Below are 16,112 nucleotides of genomic sequence, written 5' to 3' on the forward strand. Positions count from 1 at the left end.
CCTCCCATTGAGTGCATATCGCTGAAAGTCCTGAAATAAATTCAGGAAAATGCGAACAGCGGTATTAAGCTTAGGACTTCAACCCAAATGGGTTGGAAATACCACTGTACTCCTAACCATCCAACCACATAGTAGTTCACCATGGTTATATGTTTACTACTTTTTATACTTTATACTTTGGGCTTTACTATCTGTGCATGTTGACCCGACCTAGCGTCGATATATGAATGTCTGTCAAGGCAGATGAATCAAAGAGTCTTAAAAGTCTCCTATGAAAGAATTAATGTTTCAGTATCTTAGTGGTTACGACAATGGCACTTTTTCGATGTGGAATGAATCGAGCTCGAGATTTTGTGATATAACCTAATTAAGATTATATTTTTGGACTGAGTCTACCGTATCTTTGGACTAAATTTACTATATTTTGCTTGAGCCTACTATTATTACTTATCGATGGAGTGTATTGCGGGTTTTAGAGGGATTGTACGAAATATTTAGGAATGCCAGAAAAACCATGGAATTACCTAAATGGAAACAATAAAGTATATGACATAAAAGGAAGGAAGGAAGAAAAAAACTAATAGTAGTAAGCACTGCCCCAGAGCTCCATTTAGCAATATGTTGGATTTTTTTAGGGTTAACAGTATGTTGGATTATGATAACCTATATTTTGTTATTTTTGTTGTTAGGCTAACAAATTTTTGCATGCTTTGTGGCCATTTTTCTATAAAAAGGTTCTAGCACAACACACTTCAGCAAGCACAAGCGGGCCTATGAGCATATTTACTTGTTTCTTATCTTGTTGTTAGGGAAAAAAACTTGTTTCTTATCTTTCTTTAAGATAACTTGTTTTTTTTCTTATGTAGCAACATTACTGAAAAGACGGTCCGAGATGAAACAACATTTCGGGGCGTTATTAGTTTTTCACCCTAACCTACCGAATTACTCCCTCTGTTCCAAAATAGATGACTCAACTTTATACTAACTTTAGTACAAAGTTAGTACGAAGTTGGGTCATCTATTTTGGAACGGAGGGAGTAGGTAGGTGCGGGAAAAAATGAACAATGATGCATAATGGCAAAAAATGAAGCATGGAATTTGTTGTTCGTTTCTGGGAAATATAGTGAAGTTGAGCTCTATTCGACGTTATTGATGAAAAGCAATTTTCTCTATTCTTACCAAGGATCTAATAATATTTATTTTGAGTAGTATCTATCCGATTATCGATGGATGGGAAATCAATGGCCAAGATCCATATACTACAACGAGATTTGAAAGTTTCAGCGGAAAATTTTAGGGCAATATCAAAACTAAGCGTATATCGGTTATCTCTTGAATAAAGAAAGAACTTCTACCGCTCAAATGCACAAGTAAGTTGAAAAAAGGAAGAAAATTAAAAAAATAAATTTACAGCTGACAATTCATACGTGTAGATAATAAATAAACAAAATAAAGGCCGAAATAAAACCCGCTGGTATAGTAAAAACAGTAAATAAGCAGCATCGGCACGAAAGAAAAAGGAAAGTAAGTCGGAATATAACACATGAGATTCAAAAACTCGGGAGAGACCAAACAGACCTCCTCCTGCCTGCGTTGCCCATCAGCTCTTCCTCCACCCTTTGCCCCCCTCCTCCTCCTCCCCCTCCCGAATCCGCCCGCGGCACGAATTCCTCTCCTCCAAATCCTCCTCGCGCCCCTCCCGGATTCAGCTCCCTGGATTTGATCCCTCCTCTTGGCGCCCTTCATTTCTCCGGCTTCCTCCTCTGCTGTTGAGTCCGGAGTCGCCCAAGAACTCGGGTTCTTGGCTTCTTGATCCAAACCCTGCCAATTCCGCGGGCCAGCGCGCGAGGGCTCGGTTCCGAGGTCCCCTGGGGCTGTTTGGGCGCCTCAATCGGAGAGCCCGCCCGGGGAATCCGTTTCCCTGACCTAAACGGGTGGGAATTTCTTTGATTCGCGATGGAGCCGGAGAAGCAGCACAACGCCCAGCCTCCGGCGCCCCCTGCAGCTGCGCCGCCGCAGCCGAGGGCAGTGGCCCCGGCGCATCCTCTGATGCACTCGGCCAGGTGGCCAGTCTCCTTCACGCCTATGTAAGCAATTACTGTTTTGCTTTCACAATTTGAAATCTGCCTCTGTTCTTTGCTCACGTGGTGGCATGAAGAACTTGGCTCGATTGAGGCGTTTTGAATTTTATTTTGCCAGTGTGATTTTCAAGCAAAAATTGCTGTCTTATGGAGCCAGGAAGGATTTTTTTTTTGAGGTTAGAGAAATTTTGGTAGTTTGAGATTTGATATGTTTGTGGACGTGATGCTAGTCTGCACTGGCCTGTAGTATATTGGACACACTAGCTAGTGACAAGGCTGTGGTTACTGAATTTGCTATCTGACTTTTAGGGTTTGAATTTAAGTACAAAAATGCTACTACTTGAAGTGGTATGCATTGAGAAGAACGTTGGCTATATATCATTCACCATGATGCCATGCTTTGCTTGCTTTTTTTTGCCTTGATGGGTCTTGTACCTAGAAGCGCTGATGGAAAGAATCTGCTAAAATCTCACTGTTATAGTAGAGCCATCTCCGTATCTCCATTCTTAAGGGAAACAAAATTCCGTGATGTTATTGGTACTTGTAGAACCACTTTGTTGCTTGTAACTCATGAGTCACTTTATTGCTTCTTTGGTCAGATATAACAAATGCAAGCACAATACTGCATCTATAAAAAGTTCGTTACTAATGATCTGTTTTTTACTTGTATTTTCCAGAAAGCCAGTGGTTGAAATTAAGAGTGTTACTCCACCAAAGAGAAAGAAGCAGTGCAATTGCAAAAATTCACACTGCCTAAAGCTGTGAGTTTTCTAGCACATGAGTATTTGTCTTTACAATGCACATCAAGTAATAGAAATATTCAGTTTAAGTGAACCTTTGCAAATGCATACTATAACATTCTATTGTCATGCAAGGAAATTAGCGTTGTGTTAGTGATTAACTAAACTGTGTGGTGTCATTTGAAAAAAAAGGAAACGTCCTGTACCTTTTAAGATATCAACTACTCCCTCCGTCCCATAATGTAAGACGTTTTTTGACACTAGTGTAGTGAAAAAACGTCTTACATTATGGGACGGAGGGAGTAGATAGGAATAAGATGATCAATTACAGTAACATAGCTTCCTCCATTTCCCTTGTCCTCATTAATGGAGAATTTGCAGGTAGCATATCACATTGTGATGTGTGTAGAAACTTTGTGTTTCCTTTTGGTCCAAAGTGATGTTCGTAGTCATTGGCAAAAATATGAAGCATAAAATACATTGAGCTTAACTAGTAAGATCAGTTTGTTTTGAAAACAGATTCGTAGGTTCAACTTTCATGCTCTTGTTTTATTTTGGGGGGTCTATGGTAATGTTGTATTCTCAAGTTTATACCAAACTACCACTTTGGCAGTTTTATTGTTTTAACACATTCATGTAAAATTTAAGGTTTCTTGTTCTATATGGTTAGTTGACTAATCCCATCCAATTTATAAATGAACTCATTTATTATCAAATTTAATATCTTTTGAATAGAAGGTGCAATCACTGACTTGATATTTATTTATTAGGTACTGTGAGTGTTTTGCAGCAGGACTTTATTGCGATGGCTGCAATTGTAAACAATGTGGAAATAAAGTTGAGAATGAACATGCTAGGCAGGAGGCTATTAACAGTACTAAGCTACGGAATCCAAAGGCTTTTCAACCTAAGATCGAAAACGTTCCAAGTACTCTTAGTGTTCGGAAGGTACATTCTTTCCCCTTGTAGAATAGTTTAAATGCATCATACAACAGTAGAAGTGAGGTTATATAAAATGGATAACTGAATTTTGACACATAAGAAACATCAGTTCTGCACTTCTACCATCGTTTTTATGATGTTCCTACACGATTAATAATTATGTGTTACAACTTACAAGGTATGCTTCTGTACACGCCTATTAAGCATGCCGTAAGGCTGTAAGTTCGAAGGAATCCTAGAATTGATGCCAAGGACAGTCCATAAACCATACTTAAAGAACCTATTCAAGAACGAGTAACATGAGATTTTTTTTTTTGAACCGAACATGAGCATATTTGTATGAACTGAACTTGATGATTTTGTACTAAACATTGATCAACAAAGCACATTGCATGATTATTTGAAGACTATTCGGTATTAACAGTTAGTTTGTATGAAATGTGTCACAGTAGGCTTCTGAATTACGTGGTATTCATGCAGAAACTCTAGTGGACTATCTGTATCTTAAAGATCATATATTTCCAATTAGCGCGTAATGTTTTTGGTTATACATATAGAACATCCAATCTCTGCCAACTATTAACCAAGTGCAGAAACTGATTTCTCAAGTTTTATGTAAAGATGTATTCGGTTGTTTTTAGTTGCTGCACATGATTTGTTTTTGCCAATCCGATAAAAAGAGGCTGCAGAACAAAATTTATTTATGTGAGGAGAAAAGTACAGAGACTGGAGGCCAGAAGAAGGAATACTATTCTTGGGTTATAATTCAAATCCAAGAATTATCTCACTGTTTTATCTCTCAACTCAATACATCATTATCATTTTGAAAACCGGCTCCACTTCCTCCTTGTTTGGCACATCTGTGCCAGACGTTTTATTCCTAGTGCCACGCAACGGTCTGTTTGATGATCATTCCCGTGCCCAAAGGTGTGTAGGCGACCAGTAGGCAGATTTCATTGCAACAGTCAGTAACAGGGACATGTTCATTTATGCCTTTTGGCTTAATCTTAGGCCATGAGTCACTTTCCATGGACGAACCTTGCGGGTAAAACCTTGGGTATTGGGGCATTATACTCTACCAATTTCTTCATTACCGAAGCCCAACATTATCAGTTCCGCTTCATTGGCTCCGCTTTCATGATTGCTTCCTTTCAGATGGAAACGCCAATAGCTCACATTAATTTTTGCATTATATATTGATGCCTGAACCGGAATCCCGTTTGTCCTGCCCATCTAGTTAAATTGACTATCTTATGTTCCATATTTTAGTCTGACCTGCCTCTCCTTTTGCATTATTTATTTAATTGTCTTATTAATAAATAATAATTAATTTTACTGCATTTAAATAAAATAAAATAAAATATTTTCTTGTGATTCTTTTTCGTGCATTTAACTAATCTTCGCTGCCATCAGGATGCTGGAGCACCTTCAGTTCCAAAACATAATAAAGGTTGTCACTGCAAAAAATCAGGGTGTCTCAAGAAGTACTGTGAATGCTTTCAAGCAAATATCCTTTGTTCCAAGAATTGTAAATGTATGGATTGCAAGAACTTCGAAGGAAGTGAGGAGCTACAGGCTATAATTCAAGGGGATAATGCATCTGATAAAAATAACGTTCAGCAAGCAGCTAACGTCACTCTGAATGGTGCCATTGGATCCTCTGGGTATAAATATTCACCTGTACGCAGAAAAAGACACCCAGAAGACCCCCTTGGTCCAGAGGTAATTTCAAGATTAGCTGGCTGACTGGTTCTGCAACTTCAAATAATCTGACATATTAAATTCTGATCTTGTGTAACACATCTATTTCGTTGGTAGTATCCTTTTATTTCTGCCTGGTTGTGTCAAAATCCAGTTGGGTGTACATCCACTTGATCACTGTTACTGATTTTTATCTAACTTCATCTATAAATTTTGATGGCTGGTAATTGTTTCATGTGTTCTAGGCTAACCACTTGGACGCTTCACAAGTTGCTTCTTCTAGTGGACTTGAAGGCTGTATTGGTTATCAGAGTAGATCTAAAATGGTCTATAGGTAAGTAAAAAATGCTGGACTGGTTAATTTGCATACTGGATAACCTCCTTGCAAAAATAAATAAATGAATAAAACCTTAGAACAAAACTGATCCAACTAAACTCCTAGCCAAATTAATAGCAACAATGTATATGTCTTTCACTAAAATATTGTTTTCATTAGACCAAGCAAGATAGTTTTACTTGTCAATAGTTGAAGTTATTTTTTTTACTGCCCGCTCTATAGCTTATGAAAGTAGGTAGTGCCTTGTAAAATTATCGGTTACGAAAGAACAGATGTCAATGCAGTTATACATTGATGCCTCTTTCGTGCATTGCTTATTAATAAAATATGCACTTTTATAGGTCTCCGCTAGCAAACACTATCCATCCTACGGATGTTAATGATCTTGCAAATCATTTGGTGATTGTATGCAGAAAGGCAACAGAAACATTCCTGACAATAGCTGGTAACTTCTTTTATCCTTTTCATTTGACTTGGTTATTTTCATAAATTCCGTTAGCGAGCACTCAAATTAGGCGAACTATTCAAGTATTCTTGGTGAAAAGATAAAACTACCTTTGTGTTCAGGAACAGAACATCTTTTCGTTTGTATTGATTTTTCTTATAACCAAACCTGGCACCTAAACTAACATGTTAATTGGACATAGATATAGTATTTCAGATTCTTCCATAGTTGTTATAATTAATAAAACAAGAGTATAAATATTATTATCAGAACTTCTGAGATATCATTTGCATTAGTTTGGCTACCTGTTTTCTGGTTTCTCATTAACTAAATGCCTGCATGTAGAAGAATAACTTTGCTTCATCAAAGATATATCTAGTTTGAACGATCACTTTGTTGCAAATTTCAAAGGAATAACATTTTTGTTTAAGCACCTAATGCAGGCAGCAGTGCTGTCGATCCAGATTTATTTTGAGCTATAGTGTCATTCACATTTGCAGACAATAAAGTCGAGATGGAAGTAGAGAGGGGAATTTACACAAATGCTGACCTAAACAATGATAAGATGAAAAACCGTGAAGTTCAGAATGGTGGTGTTAGTCAACCTGATGTTGCAACCCATATAGATCAGCGGACTGCTGGTGATCTCGAATCACCTTGCAATAACACCCAAGAGGATTATAGACCTGCCTCTCCAGGAACACAGGCACTATTGTGTGACGAGCAGGGCACCGCATTTGGATCAGATTATAGGACTTCATTTCCATCAGCATTTTATGATCAGGACACTCCAGAGCTAAGCGCTCTGCAAGAAAAGACGGTGTTGACAGGGTTTCGAGACTACCTCCGGCTGCTTATCACACGCGGGAAGATAAATGGTGAGAATAATTTTGCTAAGATCTTTCTACCCTTCCATATTGATGACTTGACACTGATCTGAGATATCCAGCTTGTTACAGTTGGGTACATTGCAAGTAAATTCACCCTATGCTATTGCACTTGGTTTTCAAATTGGCCATTCTAAAATAAATGACCTTCACAAAGAAAAATCAACATAATGAGTCTCAGTTATGACTTTCCTGATGAAATCAGAACTACACACAGTCTCGATAACAGTTGATAGTGAGCAGATATCATGACTCCAGGTGGTGAGCTCTTGTCGAGTGCAGGCGCAAAGAATAATACTAGTCGAGTAGTTCATATCGACTGTGAACAAAATATTTAGCATCCCATTCTTGTCCAGCATGATGTTTCAGCCCAGACCAGATACACTGTAAACCCTAACGTTTTATTCTGTTGCCTCACATGTACTTGCAGCCAATAATTCAGCCGGGATGACAGAAGCCAACACATCATCCGAGCCCGCTATGGAGCTGGATGCTCGAAGAAACCATGGAGCAACCACCGGCCCCGGTGTGAGTTCCCTTCCATCAGAAGCTGTGGAAAGGCCAAAAGCCCCCGGCGGCCCCGAGAATCCGAGAACAAGTGACCCCTCTGCATAGATTGTTGATTAGAAGGCCAGAGTCAGCGTGACTGCTAAAGCAGTAGGTTCACCCACGAAATTTGTAATAACAAAGCCACCCTATTCATGTGTATATGTGGATAGTTATAGTCTCTGTTGCCGGTTTCCGGCAACCGGCCCGCATTGTAGCATCGGTCAGTCCCGAGGTGTAAAAGTAGGCAAAGATAGATGTGTCCCTTGTGATTGTGTAATTAATTTGATCGATACTAATGATTTTCATATTCTTTTCTTCTTATTTTTGTTACTTGTAACGTTTGGAGTTGGTGGTGAGCACGGTCCTCCGCTCTTGCTAATATGTGGAACCAGTGATTACCACATGCCTTCGACAAGTTTGTTCTTATACCTGTTTCTCTGCTAGAGATATTGGAGTTAATTTTTTCGTGAACACGCAAAAGGCTTGCGTGGGTAGATGATGAAGCTGTTTCGCAAATTAAGTTATCTATACACTAAGATACTGAACGTCTTTTTTTCCTGCTATAAGCTTCTGTTCGATTACTGTTGCATTGACATGTCGGCGTGAACGTTAGCATGTCAAAATAGACCCGGTAGCCTCCAAGCCTCGCACAACACGCCTAACATGTATACTGGCAACATGAGAGCCTGAATTACGCTGGCTTAGCACAAAAATTGCCTGTTTCCACTGCACATCCTATACTCGAGATGCGTTTTCTCTGCTTAAGAAGAGACATGATTTATTTTTGAAAAGAACCATGCATGAACATCATGCTGTAAAAAGTATCCTTCCAAAATTTGGTGCAAAAATATGACCATATACGCGTCCTGCACGAAAAGCCAAGTTGTTACGGTTTGAACGGCATACTAGTACTTATTTCATGCTGCACCGAATTTTTTTCCCTTTTTTTACAGAACATGCACGGTTGTATTTTTGCACCAAATTTTGTATGAATAGTTGTCATAGCAGCATGATGTTAGGCATCTCGAGTATAGGGCGAGAGTGGACTCGGGTGGAGAATATCTGCTTCGGATTTAGCGTGTGCTGCAAAACTGTTGCTTGTCCCCTGAGGTTCAGAATCTGAGCTTGTTTGGACCTCTGAACATGAGCTTGTGTGTTCTGTGGATATTTCTATCTCTTTCTGGCAGGTGTGGTCATCTGAATCATTCGGCGCAGTATGTCGGAATCTGCTGCGCGTTCTTGAATCCGTTTGGTTACGAGCTCAGTTCCATGTCCCCGCTGAACCTGATCACGGCCTATGTTGATCCCCATCTTGTGCTTGTTCTTGTAGAGAAACATCACCAGTGTTATCAGAAGGGCAGAAGTTGAAGCAACTCCTGTGACTAGAAAGAGCCCTAAAAAGCTTTTGAAGTCTAGACTGCTCGGGCTGATGATGGTTTCGTCGTTCTTACAGGCATGTTCATCTCCAATCCATTTCTTTTCTATCTGAATGATAGCATCTCCCTCTGTTATCTTGAGGATCGCCCTTGAGAAGTCGTCAACCACAGGGGATCGCTTGGGGAACGCCTATGCAAAAGTATGACATATTCAAACTAACTGGTTAAGTGATGGCTGTTCATTTTATAAATGAAATGAATATTTCATAGTCTTCATAAATATAAAAATAAAATATGTTCAAGATAAATAAATGCTAACTTTTTGCAAACAAGTGCCTATAGTTTTAACAATATTTCATGATTCATAAAACAAGTGCCTATAGTTTTATGACAGTCGTTCTAATTCCATGGGACTAGCCGTATTCTGAGGGACGGTTGTCATAAAACAGATTGAGAGCAGCTTTCTAGTTTATGATTCCTAGATGTCTGTCCTTAACAGTTGAGAGAGGTATATAATGTGCAAAGTGTATTTTGTATATAGGTTACTTACAAAGCCAAAACCTTCAGACTTGTAAATTGGTCCAACCATCGTGTAACCTTTGCAATGCTTAGCGAGGAATAATTTGATGTATGGTACTTCATGTATGGCGGCTGCGATTCCACCATTTTTGCTCCCTTTATCAAGTGCATCAGCAAAATCATCTGGATTAGTGTACGCCCTGATCTTACTTCTCTCAAAACCAAGTTGTTCTAGTAGTTCCCTTACATAAGAACTAGTACGGTACCCTACATACTCTCCTCTTTTCAGGAGTTCATGAACATCTGTTTCTGTGGGTTGAAGCTTCTGCACTGTCAGCATCGATGACAAATTGGCCGTATAACTTGATGTAATTACGAGAAGTACAAAGACCCATACAACAACAACCAATCTAGCCAAAATACTTTCTACCCTTTCCCCTGCAAAATGATGAACAACCCATTTATCAGCAACTTCAAACAAAACATGAATACTGGATCACTCTTAGTATGACAGTATTTTTCCCATTCATATACTATGAAAAATCAAACAATCCTGGGATAAAATTTATGGTAAAATACTGCAGCTAAGAATATATTCAGGTCTTTCAGACTTATATACCAGTTCCTGCTCACTTTCAATAATATGTAATTCAGGTCTATTTTCTTCTCCTAAATAAGAATCAGTTATTAATTCACAAATTTGTGAAATATCTGGTTATAATCTATCATATACGGCAAATACTCCCTCCGTCCGAAAATACTTGTCATCAAAATGGATAAAAAAAGATGTATCTAAAACTAAAATACGTCTAGAAACATCCCCTTTTATCCATTTTGATGACAAGTATTTCCCGACGGAGGGAGTACAATATTTTAAAAATCTGGCTGGATAATCTGCTGTCATATAAAAATGCAATATTTTGTCTGGAAATGATAAATCTGATATCACCACTCACTGTCTGCAAAGAAGGAGAAATATATTGCTGTCCCAAGCTGGTGGAAGAATGAACCAGTCAATTCTGCATTTCTTATTCGTCTCTCCAATAGCCAGATAACAATTCCTGTGTAGATGAGAAATGCGATGCTTGCAAACCACAAGTCACCAGTTAATGGCTTCAAGAAAATCCATGTGTTCTTATTCGTATCGTCTTTGACTGGCACGATCATTGCTACCCCAGATTCAGTATAAGGTAGTGTAAAGTCAGCATAAGATGTTCTGTTGTGCCTGATGGTTATATCCCCAATTGCTGCGTCATACACCTGCAAGCATGTTGTTTACTGATGTGTGAGTACAAAGCCAAGTTACTTTTAATCAATGACGTATACTACTCATTGCTATATGAGGATTGTGGGAGCCATACTACCAGACAGTGGCTTCAGTTACATGAAGCAATTCTACCATAGCTGAGAAGAAACATTAGTACCAATCACATCTAGTAGGAGTATTTGGTGGAGAAAGTTGTTTAGAGTAAACAAAGGAGGGTTTTCAAACCCTTTTTTTTGCTAAAACATTATCATGTCGTACCAATGGGAAAAATGTGCATGCGCATAAAAAAACTATCACCTTAAAAATCGAGCATATGCAATTTCTTCAACTTAGTAACGTAAGATAGTGAGAAAAAAAAATTCTTACCCCAAGAGGAACTTGGTAGACAAAATCATTATAGCTCCCATAATTTACTCCGAGTGCATCAAATGATACATATTCATAAGGTACTGCATACGGGAGTTTCTTTATCGCCTCTTCAAATACATCTATCGCATATCCTGTTGCCGTTATCGCATTGGTGACAGGGTCCCTCTGCACCTTCATAAACTCAGGATATCCACTTGTCCGTACACCTACTCGGAGCTTCTTCCGATTAGTAGGAATTTGCCATCCTTTAGGCACTATATGTGTTTGTCCTGGCCAAACCACTGGGTTGAGATCAGGCATAGGGTTTAAGTATGTGTGTGCTGATACATCTTGATTCAGGTTCCTGAATATTCCTTGCTTTGCTGTCCAGTAACCTATTTCTTTTGATTCTCTTCTAACCACATTAATTATCTGGAATGTGGAAAACTGGAGCTGTCTGTTTCTGAGGTCAAAATCACCACTCAAGCCTCTGAACTTGCATTGCAAGATTGCATCCAAGAGTTTTGGACCAACTGTAGAAACACCCAAAGTTCCAACACAGGTTGAGTTCTTTCTGTATTTCTGCTTCTGAAATGTGGGACTGGTCATTCTAACTTTCGCTGCTGCTTGTGCCAGGGCCCAAACAGCATCGTAACCCCAGAGGCTGTAAATGCTTAGTTGCGATAGTGAGTCATCTGGGTAGTCTTGTCTGTACCTCTTATTCCATCTTGCAGTGAAATCATCAAGTTCCTTTGATCTAGGTACATGGAACCTCACACCCAATGCACCATCCATTGCATCAAGAACTGAAGGGCTCAGCGAGTTGACGACATTTGCGATTCCATCCGTCAAAATCCACACATAGGCTTCGGTCATCATTCCGATCTCCTTGGCCCTTTTGAAGAGGATGGAACCAGTGGTTGGTAACATATGCACAATGTAGACCCTTGTCTGCATTGTCATTAGCTTGTATAGTTCTTGCTCAACTTGGTCACTGCTTGCTGACTGAGCTATCACACTCCGATACGGCATAGAAGCTCCGAACTCTTGGAGTGCATCCACCAGGTACGGTACGATGCCTCTACCGTAGTCCGTATCTTCGTATATGGGCACAACTTCCCTCCAGCCAAATGCTTTGATGAGAGCAGCAATACTATTCACTTGGGCAGCATCACTTAATGTTGCGCGCAAAAAATATGGCACATTGGCAGATGAAAGGGCGGGGTTCGTTGCCGTGAAGGAGATAACGGGGACTTGACTGTTATTCCCAATATCAGACACAAAAGTGGCCTCCGCGGATTTTTCTGGACCAATGATAGCTTGGACATGGTGATTCTCCAGCAGATCAATAGCTGTGCAATCAATGCAATTACGAGAAATATTAATTATGAAAGCATTTTTCTAGATTACAGTAGCAACATATCAAGTGCAAGTAGAAATGCTAATGTATTGACCTGGGTTGTATTGTCATTTCTTATGGTACCGGTGAATTTAGGGATTGAGCGGCATAAAATCCTTGTATAGATCTGCAACTTGTAATTTTGGGGGGACTCCTTTTATATGCATTTAAAAACCCAGAATGGTTTAAGACTTGCATTGGCAGTACACAATAATAAATGCAAAAGAGACACTAAAGAACAAGGATACTTACATCCAGTATTTGTTTTCTTTACACTAACCCCCAAAGTGTTCTTTACAGTAAATGCAAAAGATCAAATACTACCAGAGATCCAAAGCCGATTTCATTTTGATGGGTGATAATAATACAAGATACTTCCAATTGGTTGCTAATGGGCGGCATAGGAAGAAATGTATTTATAGTCTCCAACAAGATGAGGGGCGGATTGAAGGTCAGGAGGAGCTCAAGAAGTATATCACCACCTACTACAAATCTCTGTTCGGAGCGCCGGCTGAAGGGAATTTCACCCTTGACGAGACCCGAACAGATGACATTCCACAAGTCACGGCAGAAGAAAATGATATCCTGACGGCACCATTCTCGGAAGAGGAGGTGAGAGCTGCAGTGTTCCAAATGGAACATAACAAAGCTCTAGGCCCAGATGGTTTCCCCGCAGAATTCTATCAGAATTTCTGGGATATCATCAAGGCTGACCTTATGGAGTTATCCAATTGTCTTCATGCCGACCAACTTGAGCTATTCAGGACTAATTTTGGCGAGATTGTCTTGTTGTCAAAGATTAAGGAGGTTGAACGGATCCAGCAGTTCAGACCCATATGCCTCCTTAATGTAAACTTCAAGATTTTCACCAAAGTGGCTATGAATAGGCTTAACTCGGTAGCTGACCATGTTGTCCGACCATCTCAAACGGCTTTCATGCAAGGAAGGAATATACTTGATGGCGTAGTAATCCTGCATGAGACCGTCCACGAGATGCACCGGAAAAACCTGAGTGGAGTAATATTCAAAATTGACTTTGAAAAAGCCTATGACAAGGTCAAATGGTCTTTCCTCCAACATGCCCTAAGGATGAAAGGTTTCTCTGAAAAATGATGCCAGTGGATCCAAAATTTTGTAACTCGAGGTAGTGTGACCATCAAAGTTAATGATGATGTAGGTCATTACTTTCGGACAAAAAAAGGACTACGGCAGGGTGACCCCATGTCCCCAATGTTATTTAACATTGTGGTTGACATGTTGGCTATTCTGATTGAGTGCGCCAAGCAGGACAGCCAAATCGCAGGGGTAGTGCCACACCTTGTGGATGGCGGCCTCTCTATTCTGCAATATGCCAATGACACAATTCTTTTTATGGAACATAACTTAGACAAGGCTCGAAACATGAAACTCCTGTTGTCAACGTTTGAGCAAATGTCAGGTCTTAAAATTAACTTTCATAAAAGCGAAGTGTTCTGCTTTGGAGAAGCCGTTGAGGCGGCGGCCGATTATGCAGACCTGTTTGGTTGCGCACTTGGCCAATTCCCGATCAAATATCTGGGAATACCGATTCATTATCGACGTCTCACCATTGCAGAGTGGAAGCATGTAGAGGAGCGGCTAGAGAAACGGTTGAGCAGTTGGAAAGGCAAGTTGCTCTCAATTGGAGGACGACTGGTTTTGATAAACTCTGTCCTCACAAATATGGTTCTCTATATGCTTTCTTTCTTCCAACTCCCAAAAGGGGTCTTGCAAAGATTGGACTATTTTAGGTCCAGATTCTTTTGGCAAGGAGATGGTGAAAAGAAAAAATATCGGCTGACCAAATGGAGCGTGGTTTGTAGGCCGAAAGACCAATGTGGCCTTGGAATTCATGACCTGCAGGTCAAAAATGAGGCCCTACTTAGTAAATGGTTGTTCAAACTTCTTACTGAGGATGGTGTTTGGCAAACCATGCTGCGCAACAAGTATCTAAGCCAAAAGGCGGTGTCTCAGGCATATTGAAAATCTGGCGACTCACACTTTTGGGCTAGCCTAATGGCAGCAAAGAAACAACTCTTCGCTTTGGGTCTTTCGCGATAAAGGATGGGTCGGAGATTCATTTATGGGAAGACATCTGGCTAGGCAATGCCAGTCTCCGAGAACAATATCCAGCTTTGTACAACATTCCTCGCGATAAGAACAATACTATTGCGCAGGTGCTTAGCTCATCCCCGCCGAATATTTCGTTCCGGCGGGATTTGGTTGGCGCCCGACATATGTCATGGCATAATCTCTTATCCCGTCTGGATCTGATTAACCTGACGCAAGGCCGTGATGTGTTTCTCTGGAACCTTACTACATCGGGGTCTTTCACGGTAGACTTTATGTATCGTGCGCTCGTGCATTCTGGGGTACCGATGAGCAATAACAAGAAAAATCTGGAAGGCGAAGATTCCACTAAAAGTTAAAATATTCATGTGGTATCTTCGTAGAGGTGTTGTGCTAACCAAAGACAACCTCGCACGACGCAACTGGCCAGGAAGTAAGAAGTGTTGTTTTTGTACTCATGACGAGACAATCAAACACCTCTTTTTTCAATGCAAGTTTGCGCGTTCTACGTGGTCAGTCATCCAAATAGCGTCAATTTTGTATCCACCCACAAGTGTTGCCAATATTTTTGGTCATTGGTTGGACGGTATTTCAAATAGGTTCAAAACGCTAACAAGTGTGGGAGCGTATGCCTTAGTATGGTCGCTTTGGCTATGTAGAAACGATTTGGTTTTTAATGACAAAAATGCTTCTCCTCTACAGGTTATCTTCCGTTGTACGCACTTGCTTCATATGTGGTTTATGCTACAACGTGCGGAGTACCAACCGCTATTCAAGGCGGTGTGTACGCGGTTGGAGCAGGTGGCTACAGAGGTTTTTACCCAACATGAATGGCAGCATAATCTCCGGATTGGTCCACCAACCGTTTCGATATGGGCATAGTGTCGGTCTATAGGACTCTACTGTTGCCGAATTGTCGTTTTTTTCTTTCCTTTTTATCAGATTTTTGGTGTTTGGCTGTGTGCATCCTAGTTATGCAGAGGCCGAGTGATACTCCAAATGCTTTGTATCGGCTTGATGCTACATTTTGAGATAATAAAAACGCCGTTTATGAAAAAAAAAGTGTTGTGTTATATACTGTATGCTATGAGCCAATATTTGCATGATTTGATTTCACCTCATCATACAGACCCAAATCTTACAGCTGTTTCATATACTTCCTAGTTATATTCAGTGTAAAATCATATACGTACCTGCTGATGCAGCTTGGATATTGCCACCACCATTGGAATCCCTGATGTGGAGAACCAGCTTGGTCGCGTAATCTCTGTGGACAGCATAGAAATCCTCCATGGCCATCAAGATGCTAGTACGCGACATCTTGCCCAGCAAAGACCGCATATTCAGGACCGCACCGACTTTAAGCGTGCCCGCTTCGCCCTCTGCGGCAGTCTGAGCAAAACTCAGACCGAGGAAGAGGAACAAAGACCACC

The 16,112-nt window shown here is 40.3% G+C and overlaps 2 protein-coding genes across 2 annotated transcripts; one reads left to right on the plus strand and one right to left on the minus strand.

Moving 5' to 3' along the window:
• Positions 1 to 1,573: 1,573 nt before the first annotated feature.
• On the plus strand, positions 1,574 to 8,003 carry LOC123158979 (protein tesmin/TSO1-like CXC 5). Its single transcript, XM_044576787.1, has 8 exons — positions 1,574 to 2,087; positions 2,759 to 2,842; positions 3,592 to 3,769; positions 5,177 to 5,485; positions 5,710 to 5,798; positions 6,143 to 6,246; positions 6,747 to 7,124; positions 7,564 to 8,003. Exons 1-8 carry the CDS (start codon positions 1,957 to 1,959, stop codon positions 7,746 to 7,748), a joined length of 1,458 nt encoding a protein of 485 aa, XP_044432722.1. The 5' UTR covers positions 1,574 to 1,956; the 3' UTR covers positions 7,749 to 8,003.
• Positions 8,004 to 8,691: 688 nt separating this feature from the next.
• LOC123158050 (glutamate receptor 2.7) lies at positions 8,692 to 15,972 on the minus strand. The gene is made up of 5 exons (XM_044576192.1): positions 15,873 to 15,972; positions 11,211 to 12,544; positions 10,534 to 10,837; positions 9,609 to 10,015; positions 8,692 to 9,248 (listed from the first exon to the last, which is right to left on the minus strand). Exons 1-5 carry the CDS (start codon positions 15,970 to 15,972, stop codon positions 8,853 to 8,855), a joined length of 2,541 nt encoding a protein of 846 aa, XP_044432127.1. The 3' UTR covers positions 8,692 to 8,852.
• Between the last annotated feature and the right edge of the window lie 140 nt (positions 15,973 to 16,112).

Source organism: Triticum aestivum, chromosome 7B (genome assembly GCF_018294505.1).
Source record: "Triticum aestivum cultivar Chinese Spring chromosome 7B, IWGSC CS RefSeq v2.1, whole genome shotgun sequence".
Classification (NCBI taxonomy): Eukaryota; Viridiplantae; Streptophyta; class Magnoliopsida; order Poales; family Poaceae; genus Triticum; species Triticum aestivum.